Source organism: Balaenoptera ricei, chromosome 8, assembly GCF_028023285.1.
Source record: "Balaenoptera ricei isolate mBalRic1 chromosome 8, mBalRic1.hap2, whole genome shotgun sequence".
NCBI classification, from domain to species: Eukaryota; Metazoa; Chordata; class Mammalia; order Artiodactyla; family Balaenopteridae; genus Balaenoptera; species Balaenoptera ricei.
In genome coordinates this window covers 86,399,358-86,417,311 of record NC_082646.1, presented here as the reverse complement: position 1 = coordinate 86,417,311, position 17,954 = coordinate 86,399,358, and the positions used below count along the sequence as shown (strand labels likewise).

General features: G+C 36.3%; 2 protein-coding genes across 21 annotated transcripts in view; one reads left to right on the top strand and one right to left on the bottom strand.

Annotated features, from left to right (window-relative positions):
- The window catches only part of DNAJC24 (DnaJ heat shock protein family (Hsp40) member C24), a 64,107-nt gene extending 52,494 nt beyond the window's left edge, over positions 1–11,613 (bottom strand). The window contains exons 1-2 of one of the 2 annotated variants that reach the window (XM_059931334.1): positions 11,534–11,613; positions 10,597–10,740 (exon numbers count right to left, since the gene is read on the bottom strand). In XM_059931334.1, the coding sequence (XP_059787317.1) occupies positions 10,597–10,707 (111 nt within the window). In that variant the 5' untranslated portion in view covers positions 10,708–10,740; positions 11,534–11,613. The other variant, XM_059931333.1, reaches the window with a different exon arrangement.
- A 52-nt stretch (positions 11,614–11,665) lies between these two features.
- Positions 11,666–17,954, top strand: part of DCDC1 (doublecortin domain containing 1) — a 466,050-nt gene continuing 459,761 nt past the window's right edge. For 18 of the 19 annotated variants that reach the window (XR_009504676.1, XM_059931310.1, XM_059931313.1 and 15 more), the window contains exon 1: positions 11,669–11,745. Coding sequence is in view for 17 of the 19 variants with exons in the window: in XM_059931310.1 (XP_059787293.1) it covers positions 11,707–11,745 (39 nt within the window). In the remaining 2 variants the exon portion in view is untranslated. Of the gene's footprint in view, positions 11,746–17,954 lie in introns of all 19 variants that reach the window. The other variant, XM_059931315.1, reaches the window with a different exon arrangement.

Here is a 17,954-nt window from a genome sequence, read left to right as displayed (position 1 = left end):
AAAAGTGTCATCTAAGCTAGTACATGGTTCATCAAAAATGTTTTTCACCAAATTTTTTTGGATCAAAAGAATTTTTTTTGATGATTCATTTCACTGTTTTATACCTACAATGAAATAAAGTATCAGAAGTATAAGCTTACCTTAGGTTAGCCAATCTATTAACTGTAAAATCAAAATCTTTACCCTAACGAAACAGTCAAAAATTAGAAATAAAAATTTTTAACAATTTTCTGCTCATTTCAATGATTCAACTTGTGTCCTAAGACATTATTCAAAATAAAGAATCTTACAGAAATATTTCATGAGAAATGTAATCCATTGTAAGAGATTTTCTACCTCATACCTTTAAAGATTCATTTTGTTTCCTTTTTCATTGAGGAATAATTTACATACAGTAAAATGTACCCATTTCAACTGTATGTTTTGATGAATTTTAATAACTGTATATAGCCATGTAAGATCCACCAAAATCAAGATACAGAACAAGAACAGTTCTATCACCTTCAGGCTTCCTCATGCCCCTCTGTAGTCAATTCCCTCCACCAACCTCAACCAGATACTTAAAGATTTATTTTTATTGTTATCTATCTCTGTAGTAGCACTGAATTCAAAGAAAATCTGGGTCATGTGTATTAAAGTGTCTTCTAGTGGGAACAGCCAAATCTTAGGGTTTTGGTGTAGAATAACATCCATACCATCATTTACAATAGCCAAGATATGGAAGCAATCTAAGTGCCCATCAATGGATGAACAGATAAAGTTGTGTACATGTCTCCAACAGAATATTATTCAGCCATAAAAAGTAAGGGAATCCTACCATTTGCAACAGCATGGATGAACTCTGAAGACATTATGCTAAGTGAAGTAAGTCAGACAGAGACAAATACTGTATGATCTGACTTACATGTGAAATCTTAAAAAAAAAAAAAATGAACTCATAGAAAAAAAATATGTGGTTACCAGAGGCAGAAGGTGAGGGAGGGGAACTGGAGGAAAGTTGTCAAAGAGTTACAAACCCCCAGTTATAAGATTAAAGTAAGTACTAGGGATGTAATGTACAACATGATGACTATAGCCAACACACTGCTATATAAGATACAGGAAAGTCGTTAAGAGTGTAAATCCTAAGAGTTCTCGTCACAAGGAGAAAATTATTTTCCTTTTTTCTTTTCTTCTTATTGTACTTTTATGGGAAGATGCATGTTAGCTGAACCTATTGTGGTAGTCATTTTACAATATATGTAAATCAAACCATCATGCTGTATACCTGAAACTTACACAATGATGTATATCAATTATTTCTCAATAAAACTGGGGAAAAAAGGTCAAAAAACAGAGGCACAAATTCCGAAAAGGAGGAGGAATTCTCTCTGATATACCATCAATGAACAATGATTTAATAAAAATTGAAGTTGACAAGAAGGCCAACTTGGTACAATGTTGCTGAGAGGATAAAACCAGAAAAGATATAAAAGCATTTGTAAACTGTAAAGTATAAACTAGTATAAAGTACTATATACATGCTACTAATTATATACTTACTACCACATACTTCCTTGCCTTCTTAAACAGAATACACTGAACATAATTTAACCTATGGCCATTAATTCTGAATATAAATTATGGTACTAAGCTGTAAATAGGGACCAAAGGCACCGTGACCCAGGCTAAAGGAGGCCAAGATATTAGGCTGATTGTTTTAATGCCACTTTATAGGTCTGGTTGCCTTCTGCACAGTTAGTTGTTGGCTGAGACTTCCTGCTGCTATCAGCACACTCAGCTACTGATAGGGAACCTTCCCAGAATAACGCTAGTTGGAATTTTCTCTCCTATAATTTGCTGCTCCACTTCCTCTTTCAACAGATAACTCTGTTTTCTCCTTCACAGAGAAAAAAAGAAACCACCAAATGAGAGCTCATCATCTTCCTGCTACCAAACTGACAAATGAATCAGCCCTTGGACCCAACTTTCCTTCTCTCCTTAACAACAGAGCCAGACCCCTCCCTTCTCTTACCTAAAGGGAACCCTTCCACCTATGCTTCAGATGCCATTCCCTTCTGACATCTGTCAGTTATTCTCTCTCTCCTACAACTTAAATCCCAAGCTTTCTCTTGGCTACTTCCCATAAAATTTAAACATGTTCAAGTCTCTCCATCTTCTAAAAGGAAAAGCAGGAAAAAACCTTTAATCACACCCCAGCTACCCTCATTCTCCTCAGCTGCCAGCTATACCTCTCTTAGAGAAATAACACTAAATGCACTTTTACTAGGGGAGGGTACCCAAGAGGAAGGGAGGCATGGCAGAGAGAAGGGGAGGCAGGGGTTACAATTAAGACAGTTTTGAAACAATAAGTAGAGTTAATCAGGTGAGGTAGGGGAAGGGGCACAGTGGACCAGGGAGAGAGAGCAGTGGCAGGAACAAGGCCTCACTGGAGTAGGTTTGAGAGAGACAGGAAGAGAGAGATTGGAGAAAGGAAGCAGAGGCAACTTTTGGAAACAGTTTTTGCTGCAAACAACAGAGTTGGGGCAAGAGGTGGCAGAAATGGGTTGAGAGAAAAGGTTTCTTTTCCAAAGATGGGAGAAATAATGGCACATTTTAATGCAGATGGGAATAATTCAGGAGAACAAGCCAGATTCTACAAATTCAATCGTTTCTTTAAATAGGGAGCTGAGGACTCAAAGAAACCTAATGAACCCAAATCCAAATGAAACGACCCTCCCTAGAAGAGAAAAAAAATCCATCACTGTTTTTACCTTTGGCACAGCAGTAGGAGCAGGAAACCAATACTGACACAGATAAGAAGAAAATGAACTTTAATTTTAAAGGCCAAGTATAGACTGGCATGACAATTTAGAATCCTTCGCCCTCCAAACACAATATAGATTCTGCACCCACCCACCAACTCTATCCTATAGGCCTCTGCCAAGTGTTCACAAGTAAGAATAGACATAGGGCAGGAGAGCCAAAAGTCACCCACGAAGCACACGCACAAGTGGCTTACTCAAGTCAGAAGGCAGGACTGCAGCAGTGAGAGAAACCCTCTAAGGAATCCAGACTTCACACTGAGTACCAGGCAGAGTCATCCACAGCTAAGGGAAGAACAGGAAAACTGAGACAGACCACTCCTAACATGCAGGGGACCTGCTGCAGTCCAAGGACAGGGCAGGAGAGCTGAGACAAATCCTGATGGGACTCAGATCTCAAGTTCTGCTACAGGGGCAGTTCTGATCCTGCTCAAACCATTTGAAGCCTATGGTGAAATGAATCACGAAAGCAACAGCATGCCAAAAAACTCAGCTCAATTACAGACCAGACTGACTTAGACTGCCACACAAGTTGCCTTACAAAGAAGGGGCACGCCCATCCCTGAGAATATAGGTATTCTTTACTTCAGTCTCTACTTTTCATTTACAAACAATTGTGACATTCAATAAAAAAATTATGAGACATGCAAAGAAGCAAGAGAATTTGGTCCATCATCAAGAAAGGATACAGAACTGAAACAGGAGGGAAGGGGGCAGGGCACAACCTTTAAAAGAACGACACAGTCGTTAAGGATACGACAAAAACTGGTTAGAGGGCTTCCCTGGTGGCGCAGTGGTTGAGAGTCCACCTGCCAATGCAGGGGACACGCGTTCGATCCTTGGTCCAGGAGGATCCCACGTGCCACGGAGCAGCTAGGTCCGTGCGCCACAATTGCTGAGCCTGCGCTCTAGAGCCCGTAGGCCACAACTACTGAGCCCGCGTGCCGCAACTACTGAAGCCCACGTGCCTAGAGCCCGTGCTCTGCCACAAGAGAAGCCACCGCAATGGGAAGCCCGCGCACCGCAATGAAGAGTAGCCCCCGCTCACAGCAACTATAGAAAGCCCACGTGCAGCAACGAGGATCCGATGCAGCCAAAAATAAATAAATTTAAAAAAAAAAATAAAAAAAAAACTGGTTAGAACCAATTAGGCCCAAGATGGGGAAGATTCAACTTCTAGTAGACCTTGAGCCTCATTATACGCTTACTGGAATACATTAGCAAGCTAAATGACACACCCACCAGTGTCATGACAGTTCCAAGGCTAACCATAAAAGGCCAAAAAGTAGGCAGTGGCCCAATTCCTGGAAATCCCAGCCCTTCCCCAAAATAGCTGGAATAATCCTCCCACTTATTAGCCTATGAAATTACCGAGCCCATAAACACTAACCACCCCATATTTCAGGGTCACTCTCATCTTTTGAGACAGACCACATTCTGTCTATGGTATGTATATCTCCCAGGGCCTCTCGCCTTCTGAGATGGCCCACATGCTATGGAGTGTGTATCTCTCTCAACAAATCTCTTACCTATCACTTTGCCTCTCACTGAATTCCTTCTGTACTGAGACATAAAGAACCTGAGCTTCATTAAGTCCTGAGACCAGGTGTGCAATTTCAATTAAAAGACAGTGGGTTCAAGTCCCAGCCCATGGGTTCAAGTTGCAACCTGAGTTTTGGCTGACTAAGAGTCTTGGCCCATGGGTTCAAGTTCCATTCTGAGTTTTGGCTGTGTTTGAGTCCCAGCCCGTGGGTTCAAGTCCCAATCTAAGTTTTTGCTGGGTTCAATTCCCATCTGAGTTGCGAGGTTTCAGAAGCAGACCCAGAGATGACCCAGATGTTAGAATTACCAGACAGGGACTTAAAAAAAAAAACTGTATTAGAGTATCTAATGGAAATGGTGCACAACACTAGAAAGGAAAAGATGAAAGAGAGATGAAAACTATATAAAAAGAGACAGGAAAAATACTAGATACAAAAATTATATAATAAAGAGTAAGAATTTCTTTAATGAGTTTATCAGCAGGTGGACACAGTAGAAGGAAAAATAAAACCAGTGAACTTGAAGACAGGTTCACAGAAATTATGCAAACTGAAATAAAAACAGGAAAAAAAAAAAAGACTAGGGGAAAAAAAGAACAGAGTATCCAATAGCTGTAGTACAATCTAATATATATGTAATTAGAATCCCAAATGAAGAAGAAAGGAAGAATGGAGCAGGAAAAAAAAATGTGAAGACATAATGGCTGAAAACATTCCAAAACCAAAGAAAGAAAGATATCAACCAAAAATCCAAGCTCAGTTAACCTTAGATAGGATAAATGCAAAGTAATCACATTTTAGGCACATGCCAGAGAGACCACTAAAATCAAAGTATAAAGAAAAAATTTTGAAAGCAACCAAAGAGAAAGACACATTAAAAAGAGGATATGAATTACAGCTGACTTCTCATCAGAAACAACTGAGTAGGAATATTTCAAATAAAATAATAACATTATACTATGGAGTTCATAGCATATATGGACATAAAATATATGAAAACAAGAAGAAAAGGGAAGGAAGGTGGTAAATGGAAGTGTACTGTTGTGAGGTTCTTACACTGTGAAGTAATAATATTTTTGAAGGTAGATTCGATAACTTAAAGATACATATTATAATCTTTAGAATAATCACTAAAAAACATATATATTAATCGAAGCATAACTAAAAATTCAACAGAGGAAATAAAATATCAAAAAAAAAAATTCACCCAAAAGATGCTAAGAAAGGCAAAATAGAGGAACAAAGAGCAAACAGGACAAATCCAAAAAAGATTACAAATTTAAACCCAAACACTGTCAAAAATTACATTAAATAGAAATTAACTAGGGAGTGGGGGAAATGAGGTGTTGTTCAAAAAATACAAAAAAACTCCCAGTTACAAGAGGAATAAGTTCTAGGGATCTAATATACAGCATTGTGACCACAGTTAACAATACTGTATAGTATACTTAAAAATAGCTAAGAGATCTTAAAATTTCTCACCGCACACACACACGCAAAGATAACTATGTGTAGTGACAGATAGGTTAACTAACTTATTGTGTTAACTATTTCCCAATATATATGTATATCAAATCATCATGTTGTACACCATAAACTTACCCAATGTTATGTGTCGATTACATCTCAGTAAAGCTGGGGGGAAAATGTAAACGGACTAATAACTGCCAATAAAAAGGCAGAGGTGGACAGACTGAAATTTTTTAAGATCCCAATTACTCACTATATACAAGAAAACACACATTAAACATAAAAGAGACACACTGAAAGTGAAAGGATAGAAAAAGATAAATCATATAAACACTAAGGATAAGAAAGGTGTGTGGCTACAGAAATATAAAAGTAGACCTCAGGAAGAGTACTATCAGAAATACAGAGGGGAATTTTATAATGATCAAAGGTTCAAATTCATGAAGACAATCTTAAATATATAGCTGCACATAATAAAAAGGATCCCAAATAAAGAAAACAAAAATTAACAAAATTAAAGAGAAAAACTGACAAATCCACAATCACAGTCAAAGACGTTATGTCCTTCTCTCAGAAACTGATAAAACAAATCGATGAAAAAAAAAAATCAGTAAGGATATAAAATATTTGACAATGCCATCAACTTGACCTAATAGACATTTATAGAACAGTATACTCAATAACAGCAGAATACATATTTTTCAAGTGCATGGGAACATTCACTAAGATAGACCAGATGCTAGGCCATAAAAAAGTTTTAATTAATATAAAGGAATGAAATCATACCAAATATATTTTCTAATCACAACAGAATTAAATTAGAAATCAATAAAGTTCTGAATATTTTCCAATATTTAGAAATTAAACAATGTACTTCCTAGTAACCTACAGGTCAAAGAAAACTATTACAGGAGAAAGTTTAAAATAGTTTGAACTGAATAACAAAAAAACACATATGAAAATTTGTGGGATGTAGCTAAAGCAGTGCTCCTGGCTTAGAGAGAAATTTATAACTTTAAGTGACTATGTAAGTATGTAAGAAAAGAAGACAGGTGTACAATCAATGATGCGTGTTTCTACATTTATAAACTAGGCAAATAAAAGCAAGTAAGTAGAAGAAAGGATATCATAAAATTAAAAGCAGAGACCAAGTGAAGAGAAATGACAAACAATATAAAAATATCAACGAAGTAAAAGTTTGTTCTTGGCAAAGATTAAAGAAATAGATAAACCTCTAGCAAGCCTCGTCAGAAAAAAAGAAATAGAAAACACAAATTACCAATATAAAGAATCAAAGGGAAAACATAACTACATAACTTACAGCAATAAAAGGAGAATAAGAAGATAGTATGAACATTATGACAATAAGACTTCTTAAATGAAATGGACAAATTCTTGAAAAACACAATTCACCTATGTTGACAAAACAGAAAACAGAAAATCTGAATAGCCCTATAGCCTCCAAAAATAATTAAATTCATAATTGCAAAACTTCCCCCAAAGAAAGCTTCAGGCCCAGATGACTTCCCTAGTAAATTCTATTAAACATTTAAATAAGAAACAATGGCAATCTTACACAAAATTTTTCAGAAAAGACAGAAAATGGAATCATTTCCCAATTCTTTTATGGAGCCAGCATAACCATGATACTAAACTTAGACACAGACATACAAGAGAAGAAAAGTATACCAGAATACACCATGAACCTAGACATAAAAGAACAGCAACTGGAATCCTGCAATACATAAAAAACACAATACTTCATGAACAAGTGAGATTTGTTTATCCTAGGTATGCAAAATAAGTTTAATATAAGAAAAATCAATATAATTCAGTATATTAATACGTTAAATAAGGAAAACGAAAACATGCAAACTTCAATAAATGTAAAAAAAAAAGAAATCTAATAAAGTTCAATACCCATTAATGATAAATACTCTCAGCAGCTAGGAATAGGAAAAATTTCCCCAACCTGATAAAGGGCATCTTAAAAAACACAGCTAACACTCTATTTAATAGTAAAATATTGAAGGTTTCCCCCCTAAAATCAGGAACAAGGCAAGGATATTTCCTCTCACACTTCAGTTGAACACTGTAATAGAAGCACATAACTAGTGCATTAAAGCAAGAAAAATAAATAAAAGGCATACAGATTACAAAGAATTAAAGCTCTCTTCATTTGCAAATGGCATAATTGTGTTGGTATAAAATTCTAAGGAATCTACAAAAACAGCTACAGGACAACTGACAAGCAAATTACCAAGACTGTGGGATACAAGATCAGTATATAAAAATAAACTACCAAAAACATTTCTAAAAACTAGAAATAAATCTAAAGAAAGATGTGTAATACTACACTGAAAGTCCTAAAATACTTCTGAGAAATTAAAGATGACTCAAGTTATGGAGAGATCTAACATATTCGTGGATTAGAAGACTCAGTATTGTTAAATATTATTAAATGTCCATTCTGCTAAAATGGATATATATTCAATATAGTCACAATTAAAATTCAAGCAGGATTTTTTAAATAGAAATGTATAAGCTGATTCTAAATGTCTATGTACATGTAAGCAATCTAAAATAACCAAAATAAATTTGAAAAGAAAAATAAGATTAGAGAATTTAACTTTATGTGACTTTAAGACTGACCATAAACCTACAGTAATCAAGAAAAATGTATTAGTAAAAGGATAAACAAATATATTCAACAGAATAGGGTCCAAAAATAGACCCATCTTGCCAAAACAATCCAATGGAGAGAGGAAAATCTTTTCAATAAATGAGGAACAGCTGGATATCCATACTTACAGAAAAACAAAAACATGACTTCCTATATCACATGATACATAAAAATCAGAGATCTAAAAGTAAACGCAAACTATATATCTTCTAGAAGAAAACACAGGAGAATATTTTCATAACCTTCTTAGAGAAGACACAGAAAGCACAAATCATAAAACAAAAATTTGATAAATTATATTTCACCAAAACAAAAAACTTCTCATCAAAAAGCACCATTAAGAAAATGAGCTGGCAAGCCATAGGCTAGCAGAAAATACATACAATACATACACGAGTTCAAGAATATATTTAATTTTTAAAAACGAGCCTTCACAAAAGCAAATTATACAGATGGCTAAAATCACATTAAAGAAGAGCTTAACATCATTAGCCATCAGAGAAATACAAAATAAAACCACAATGAGATTTCACTATAAACACAGGAGGATTGTACAGTGGTTCTCAATGAGATACGGAGGTTTGCAATTTTTAGAGCCAGGAGACATTTGTAGTTGTTACTGGCATCTAGAATGCTGCTAAACATCCTATAATGCACTGGACAGCCCCACATAACAGTTATCCTGCCCAAAATGTCAATGGTGGCAAAACTGAAAAACTCTAATAGATTAATTGAAAGAGACTAATAGCATCAAATATTGGGGAAGATGTAGAGCAACTGGAATTCTCTGATGCATTACTAGAGGGTATGCAAAATGGTTCATTCACTTTGTTTGACATTTGACAGACATTACCATATTAAGTGCAAATGGCTTCTTGTCAAATTAAACGCCAAATGGCCTACAAGGCCCTGCATGATCTAAACCCAGTCTACTTCTCCAGCCTCATCTCTCAGTTAACTAAGGCACAAGGATGATACAGTATTAGGAAATTTTTCAAAAAAGTCTACTTGATTTTACTGACAGAAATATAAAAAATCCTGAGACAAAAGAAACCTTAACATCATTTAGCTCAACTTATTACCTAACACAGGGATAAATAATACATTCTTGACAGTGAAACATCTACTGTCTCTCACAATAAACACTAAGTTATGGCAAAAATCTCACAGATCTATTTGATAAAAACTAGAGAAACAACTAATGTTATATAAGTAATGGTCCTCTACTCTTTTTGTAAACTGAGTTAACTGGAGACCATTATAGTTAGTGATACTGCCTTAAGAAACCTCACAATATAGGCTGAAAAAATTAATATGGTAGTTTAGAAAGATACTATCTATTTATAAATACCACAACTCATTTCACAAAAGAATGGAATCAGGTGATGAACAGTGTTTAACTGGCCTAAGTCAGTATTATTCAATAAAAATATACTGCAAACTATAAATGCAAGCCACATATGCAATGTTTAAAAAGCACATGAAGTCAATTTTGATAATACATTTACTGTATATGCAAATATATGCACATATATTATGTATAAAATATGCAAAATGGCCAATATATCCAAAATATTATCACTTAAACGTTTAATCAACAAAATTTTTAGACTATTTTATATTCCTTTTCTGTACTAAGTCTTCAAAATCCAATGTGTGTTTTATACTTACAGCACACCTCATTTTGGACTAGCCAAGTTTCAAGTGCATAATAGCCACATGTAGCTAGTGTCTACTGGATGCTAATGTCGCTTATAACATGACACACTTCAAGGAATTTTACATGGATTATTTCATTTAATCCTCCCTGAGGAACATACAGGGGAAAGTAACTTGTCCAAGTTCTCAAGGTTAGTTAGGAGTAGAATCAGGATTTTAACTTAATCAGCATGACTCAGATCTGGTCCAAACCACCATGCTATCCCACCTCAAATCAACTTTTTTCTTTTACAATATTACTGAAACTTTCAGTTAACCAAATTAATACTTTGATTCCTGCTTTGATACTACATATTCATTTTATGGACACCTAAATTTCCGGTCACATAAAAAACCTGATTTTCCCCGTATGATTTAGAATCTGAAAGAAAAGACTTACCAATAATATGAGTTTTTGATACTTTTGTTTCAGGTCTGACACACTTGCAGATGGGTCTGCCTCCAGAATGCTGTACCAATCCTTTTTTGGTATCTGCTCAAATGCCATCATCCCTCGAACAAGAAGTGGGCCTTCTCAGATCAACTGAATAGAAATATTAATGACAATTATTACGGTTTGCGTGTATCTAAGAATTAACTAGGTACAGCTTCCCTAAGTTCTGTAATATTTAATTAAGTCACGATTATAATGCAAACCTGAAGCATATATTTTCATTTAAAACGCCCCAAGAATTTCATATATGAGTATACAGACAAGTGTGGAAAACCTATAAATGTTTCATGATATACGCTTACATCTTAAATTAATGCGTATACAACAGCATAAAAAAAATAGAAATCGATGATGAACCCGAGCGGTGGATGACCCTCTAAGAAAGGTATTTCTGCTAGTCTCTCGGTAAAAGCGACACACAGTAAGTACTCACTAAACACACTAGAGTTTAACAAATGTTTACAAAAAGAATAAATATTCTTAAAAAGCAAAACGAAGAATTAAAATGAATTTGGGAGCATTCCCTCTTAATGTCTCCAGTTCACTTCTTTTCTTCCAGATTACCTTAAAAGAATAACATGCGAAATTGGCAGTCAGCACCGGCAGGTAGAGAGCAACAATCCCTCGGTTATCGGAGAGGCCCTCACACCTCGCAAAGAGCTCCTGAACCTGTTCACTGGAGGACACGGCAGCCCTCCAGCAACCGAAAAGACCCCTCTAGGAGCCCCAGAACCAGGAAACCTCTTCCCACAGCCATGAACTCAACGAGACATCCGGGGCTTCCTCAAAATTGAGATTCGGAAATCCTCCGCATTCACAGTCGGCTCTGTAGCCCAGCCACAGGCCGGTACTCCCTCCTGGCTTCACTCGGTATCAAACTTACCAAACTTAGTAGAGCCACACGCGCTCACTCCTCTCCTGCCGTCAGCCAAACCTGGTAATCCGTTTCTGCTTCCGCCGGAAGTCATTGCCCTGACGCGATCACGTTTCTAGCCGAGCCGCAGTGGCTGAGGCACCGATCGGAAGCGCCGCTCCGCCCCGCTGGACGCGGTCGCTATGGTAACCCAGTCGCCGCTTCCACAGAGTTTACCAACCGTAAGTGCCCGAGCTTTGGAAAAAGGCGTTCTTGGCCTGGTTCTAACTCGCTCTTATCCGGGCTCCCCGAATGTCACTTCTCTCCTCTGCCTCAGCGAGCACCCCCATCCCCCGGGCTTCCTCCGCCTTCCCCAAAGCTTCCTCGGCCTTCCCCTAAGCTTCCTCCGCTTACTCTACCCAGCGCCGCTCCCAATTCTTTCGTGGTTGGCGAACTTAGTACTATGGCGGGGGATGGGGGGTGAAGTGGGGGTACTGTTGGGATTGGCGGGATGAGACGGATGAGGAGAACTGATTCCTCCCGTCTCCCAAGACTTCCTTTGGAATGTTCTCATTCCAAAATTAAGAGAACTGAAACCTATACTGAGTAAAGTTTTTCAGTTTTTTTTTTAATTTTTATTTATTTATTTATTTTTGGCTGTGTGGGGTCTTCGTTTCTGTGCAAGGGCTTTCTCTAGTTGTGGCGAGTGGGGGCCACTCTTCATCGCGGTGCGCGGGCCTCTCACTATCGCGGCCTCTCTTGTTGCGGAGCACAGGCTCCAGACGCGCAGGCTCAGTAGTTGTGGCACACGGGCCCAGTTGCTCCCTGGCATGTGGGATCTTCCCAGACCAGGGCTCGAACCCATGTCCCCTGCATTGGTAGGCAGATTCTCAACCACTGCGCCAGCAGGGAAGCCCAGTTTTTCAGTTTTAATGTTTTTTTCTGGAAGAGATGTTCAACTTAGTTATTTCTTTTAGATTTTAGCAACCAACTTGAAAAATGAAAACTTTTCAAAATCCTTTCACACTTTTAGCAAGTCATCCTGTTCCCAGGGTAGCCATGCTATCTTTCAAGCTCACAGAAGAAGCAGAATAAAACGCTCGCTTTGAGACTGTTGCTGGGCACTCCAAATGGGCACTTAAGTTTTTTTGTTAGCTTTTTCCTTCTTCCCTCTCCCTTTCATTTGTTCAGTTGTTCCCTTGTATTATCAAACCTCTGTGCTGCTTACCTTATATTGACTATTCTTTCCTGCATTGTACCTGGAGGTGAAAATTCATCTTAGTTCTCCGCAGCATGATATAAATCTCACTTGGAGATGTTAAGGTAGTTTTGTTGTTGTTACTGCTTAGATTTGCTTTCCTTTTCTTCTTTTATCTTTCTTCTACCAAACTTCCGTTTGAGAAGCCGTCAAGACAAACCCTAAGCATATTGAAGAAGATATTTTGATATGGTCAATTATTTAACGATGGTATGAACTATAAAGAATAACTGGATGATACAGGAAAGTTTAAAAATCTAAAGAGAAAAGTATAGTTTAGGTTCTTCATAGGATTTTGTCATGTTTAAGGGCAGACACAACGAGCATTATACTAAGTCAGAGGATCTGGTTTTCAGTCCTGGTTCTAACATACCTTCTGTGTGGCCCTAAGGATACCTAAAACGACAGATTTAAGTGTTCTTCTGAAAACCTTCCTATACAGTACTATCAGAATGGCACCCACTTGAATTTTTATAGCCCTCAAACTTCCCTTTTCCACTGCATAGTCCTTCTTTGTATAGATAGTTATGCTCAGGCCCTTCAGTTTTTATAGAAAGAGCACTTTATTTTCATTTATGAATCCATTAGTGTATTGTGTTATCTCTTTTATTCCTTTTTTGAACAAAATTCTGAAAACTCTAATCACAGTACCTCAATTTTTTCAATTTACATTTATATATATATATATATATATATTTGAATATAGAAAGAGATACACATTTTTTGTCCCCACCAAATCCCAAATGTTCTTTCATTTCATATCAGCATACTTTAGTTTGCATCCCTAAAGCATACTTTAGTTTGCAACTTTTTCTTTCATCTCCATAAAGTCATTATTCCACCAAAATTATCAATAATTCATTGATGTTATCCAAATCTAGTGCTTATTTATATTTCCCTAGTTGTCTCAGAAATGTCTTTTTATGGTTGATTTGCATGCGTCACGATCCAAAATCTACACATTGCAATTGGTTGTTCTGTCTCTTAAATACCTTTTAAGCTATAGCAGCCCCAATTCTTTACTACTACTACCTTGTTTTTTATTTCTTTTTCTGCCATTGGCTTATTGAAAAAACAGATCAATTGTCCTACCATCTGAATTTATACCAGAATAAACTTGTCTATTTATACCAGAATAAACTTCTTTAAATACTTTAAACACTTTTTACATAAATCCTTGCTCATTAGTCTTCCTTCATTTTTTCATTTTTTAGAGCACTACTGTCCAATGCAAATACAGTGTAAGCCACAAATGCAAACCACACATGTGATTTTTTTTTATAACATCTTTATTGGAGTATAATTGCTTTACAATGTTGTTAGTTTCTGCTGTATAACAAAGTGAATCAGCCATATGTATACATATATCCCCATATCCCCTCCCTCTTGCCTCTCCCTCCCACCCTCCCTATCCCACCCCTCTAGGTGGTCACAAACCACTGAGCTGATCTCCCTGTGCTATGCGGCTACTTCCCACTAGCTATCTATTTTACATTGGGTAGTGTATACATGTCAGTGCTACTCTCTCACTTCATCCCAGCTTACCCTTCCCCCTCCTCGTGTCCTCAAATCCATTCTCTATGTCTGCATCTTTATTCCTGTCCTACCCCTAGGTTCATCAGAACCATTTTTTTTTTTAGATTCCATATATATGTGTTAGCATACAGTATTTGTTTTTCTCTTTCTGACTTACTTCACTCTGTATGACAGTTTCTAGGTCCATCCACCTCACTACAAATAACTCAATTTCATTTATTTTTATGACTGAGTAATATTCCATTGTATATATGTGCCACATCTTCTTTATCCATTCATCTGTCGATGGACACTTAGGTTGCTTCCATGTCCTGGCTATTGTAAATAGAGCTGTAATGAACATTGCGGTACATGTCTCTTTTTGAATTATGGTCTTCTCAGGGTATATGCCCAGTAGTGGGATTGCTGGGTCGTATGGTAGTTCTATTTTTAGTTTTTTAAGGAACCTCCATACTGTTCTCCATAGTGGCTCTATCAATTTACATTCCCACCAACAGAACAAGAGGGTTCCCTTTTCACCACACCCTCTCCAGCATTTATTGTTTGTAGATTTTTTGATGATGGCCATTCTGACTGGTGTGAAGTGATACCTCATTGTAGTTTTGATTTGCATTTCTCTAATGATTAGTGATGTTGAGTGTCCTTTCATGTGTTTGTTGGCAATCTGTATATCTTCCTTGGAGAAATGTCTGTTTAGGTCTTCTGCCCATTTTTAGATTGGGTTGTTTGTTGTTTTTGATATTGAGCTCATGAGCTGCTTGTATATTTTGGAGATTAATGCTTTGTCAGTTGCTTCGTTTGCAAATATTTTCTCCCATTCTGAGGGCTGTCTTTTCGTCTTGTTTATGGTTTCCTTTGCTGTGCAAAAGCTTTTAAGTTTCATTAGGTCCCATTTGTTTATTTTTTTTTTATTTCCATTTCTCTAGGAGGTGGGTCAAAAAGGATCTTGATGTGATTTATGTCATAGAGTGTTCTGCCTATGTTTTCTTCTAAGAGTTTTATAGTGTCTGGCCTTACATTTAATCCATTTCACACATGTGATTTTAAATTTCCCAGTAGCTACATTAGGAAAATAAAAAGAAACAAGTGAAATGGATTTTAATGATTTATTTATTTAACCCAATATATCCAGAGTATGATCATTTCAAAATGTAATCAGTATAAAAATTATTGAGATACTTTACATTCTTTTTTCATACTGAAGTCTTCAAAAGCCGGTGTGTATTTTACCCGTACAGCTCACCTCAGTTTGGACTAGCTACGTTTCAAGTGCTCAATAGCCACATCTAACTAGTGACTATCAAACAGGGCAGGTCTAGAGGATAAAGTCCTACCTCTTTAACCCAATATTCCTCCCCAATGTGATCCTACTTTTCCAGTCTCATCACCTATTACCTCTGTACATGAAACAATTAAACAATCTGGATATTTTCTTGGTACTTCATAATTTTGTTCAGATGGTTTGATGGTTCCTCTTGCTTATAACACCATAGCTCTTTTCTTCCTCCTATCAGTTTTATTCCTCCTTTAAGACCTATCTGTTCCATCAAGTCTTTTATGGTGGCCCAGTCCTTAGAAATTACTTCCTCCTCTCAACTTTCATAGCAGTCCTGGATGTACTCCACATTTGTACTCATCCTAAACCACAGGGTATTGTTACACACTTTTAGATGTATGTTCTAATTTCCAAATCGGATTGTAAACTCTCTGAGGGCAGGAACACCTCTCAGAGAAACTAAGCACCTGCTTTGTTGCCGCATTCTCTGGAATTCTAATGATGTGTGTCTACAGTAGTTTTGTTTCTCACTATTTTAAGAAGGTAATTTATTCATTTTATGTAAAACAAATATAGCATAAATATAAACTATGTTAGCATAATGGTTATGAGCATGAATTCTGGGGTCAGACTGCATAGGTTTGAATCCAGATTCTGTCTTGTACTGGTTAAATGAACACTTGAAGTTAATTAATCTCTGTGCCTTAGTTTCTTCCTCTATAAAATAGAGATAATAATAGTATCTCCTTCATAGGTTTGTTGTGAGGATTAAATGAGATAATAGTGTCTGAAAGTAAGTACTCAGTGAAGATTAGCTATTGTTATTATTAATAATGAAATATTTATTGCTCAGTTTTGATATATTAGAACATTAAGAATTCATAACAGTATTTTAGGAGTTTCCAAACAGAGCAAATGAAAGCCACAAACAATTAAATTGGAAAAATGAAACCAAACCCAAATGTTTGTTGAACTGTAGTTTGCCAGATGCATTAGAAGCATGGGCAGAAACCTCTTAATTCCTGTGTCATTAGCGTCTAACATAAACAAAGAAGGCATACATCAACTATTTGATTTCAAGATGATTCATCAAGTACTATATCTAGAGTTAGATATAGATGTAGATGTAAATATAGTTATATAGATATAGCAGAGGTTTGAGACCATTTGTTGTAGTGATAGCAATCACATTCTTATTCAATTTATCACTTTAGTACTTGCCTACACATAAACTTACTAATGTCCACTGTACATTAACAAATTCTTACCTTGAGATCATATTAGTAAATTGTGCTTCTTATTGATGGATATTTGCCATATATACAGCATACTGCTGTTAAATATTTCTTAGCCTAGGATTATACTGATATTTACTTAGCTCTTTCTACTGATTTCATTACCAACTCTTCTTTAATTTCCTTGATCTTATTATCTCTGAATTTTTAGGATTTTTATATCAGTGAACTAAGCTATATTTATTTTTAAGTACCACAGAATATTATGGTTATATACTGAAATTAGATGATTGCCCCTAGAGCAACTTAGAGTCTATTGGCTAGTGATGAGATTTAAAAAAAAACAAAAACAAAACCACAATGACATAGTACATATATAGCCTTCATTCACTTATTCATTCACTCAACAAATATTTATTGTCTACTAGGTGTCCCACACTGTTACAAGAAACACAAGACAGAGTTGGCTGTAGCCCTCTCAAAAATCTTAAAGTTTATCTGGGTAGACAGACAAGCAACTGAAATAACTGTGCCAAGTGCTATGCCAGAGGAAATATAGGTTATTTAACTGCTGCAGTTAATAACTTGCAGTTATGCGAATAGAATAAGGCAGATTACTTGAATGATTGAAATCCTTGTATCAAAATGAGGCTAATCCAGGAAGATACATGGAAGTGCTAAATTTTAAATAATGCTGTGACAGAGAGGAGAGATGAATGACTAGAATTAGAGAAATTTCCTTTTTTTTCTTTTTTCTTTTTTTTTTGGCCAATTACCATAAAGGTTTAGACAGTATTGAGAATCAGCTCTAATGAACAATCCTATCTCATCTTTCGGAAGTGGTTTTTCATTTTTGCATTTTTTCCTTTCTCTGATTGTCTTCACTTCATCTATTCTCTCTCTTGTCTTTGAGCAGTAATCATCAGTGAACATTCATTGAGTTTAAGCAAGGCAGTGCACTAAGCAGGGGAGACAAAGAGGTAAATCCTTTTCCCTGTCGCCACACCTGTTGCTGTGTTTTTCTTGTGTGCTTAACTTCACTTGTGTCAGTGTTCTTTCAAGCTGGTTTTGGACTTCTTAAAAGTCTTTATCTTATCTGAATTTTTTGTGTCTGTCTTCCTAGCTTCTTCACATCTGATGTTTTAA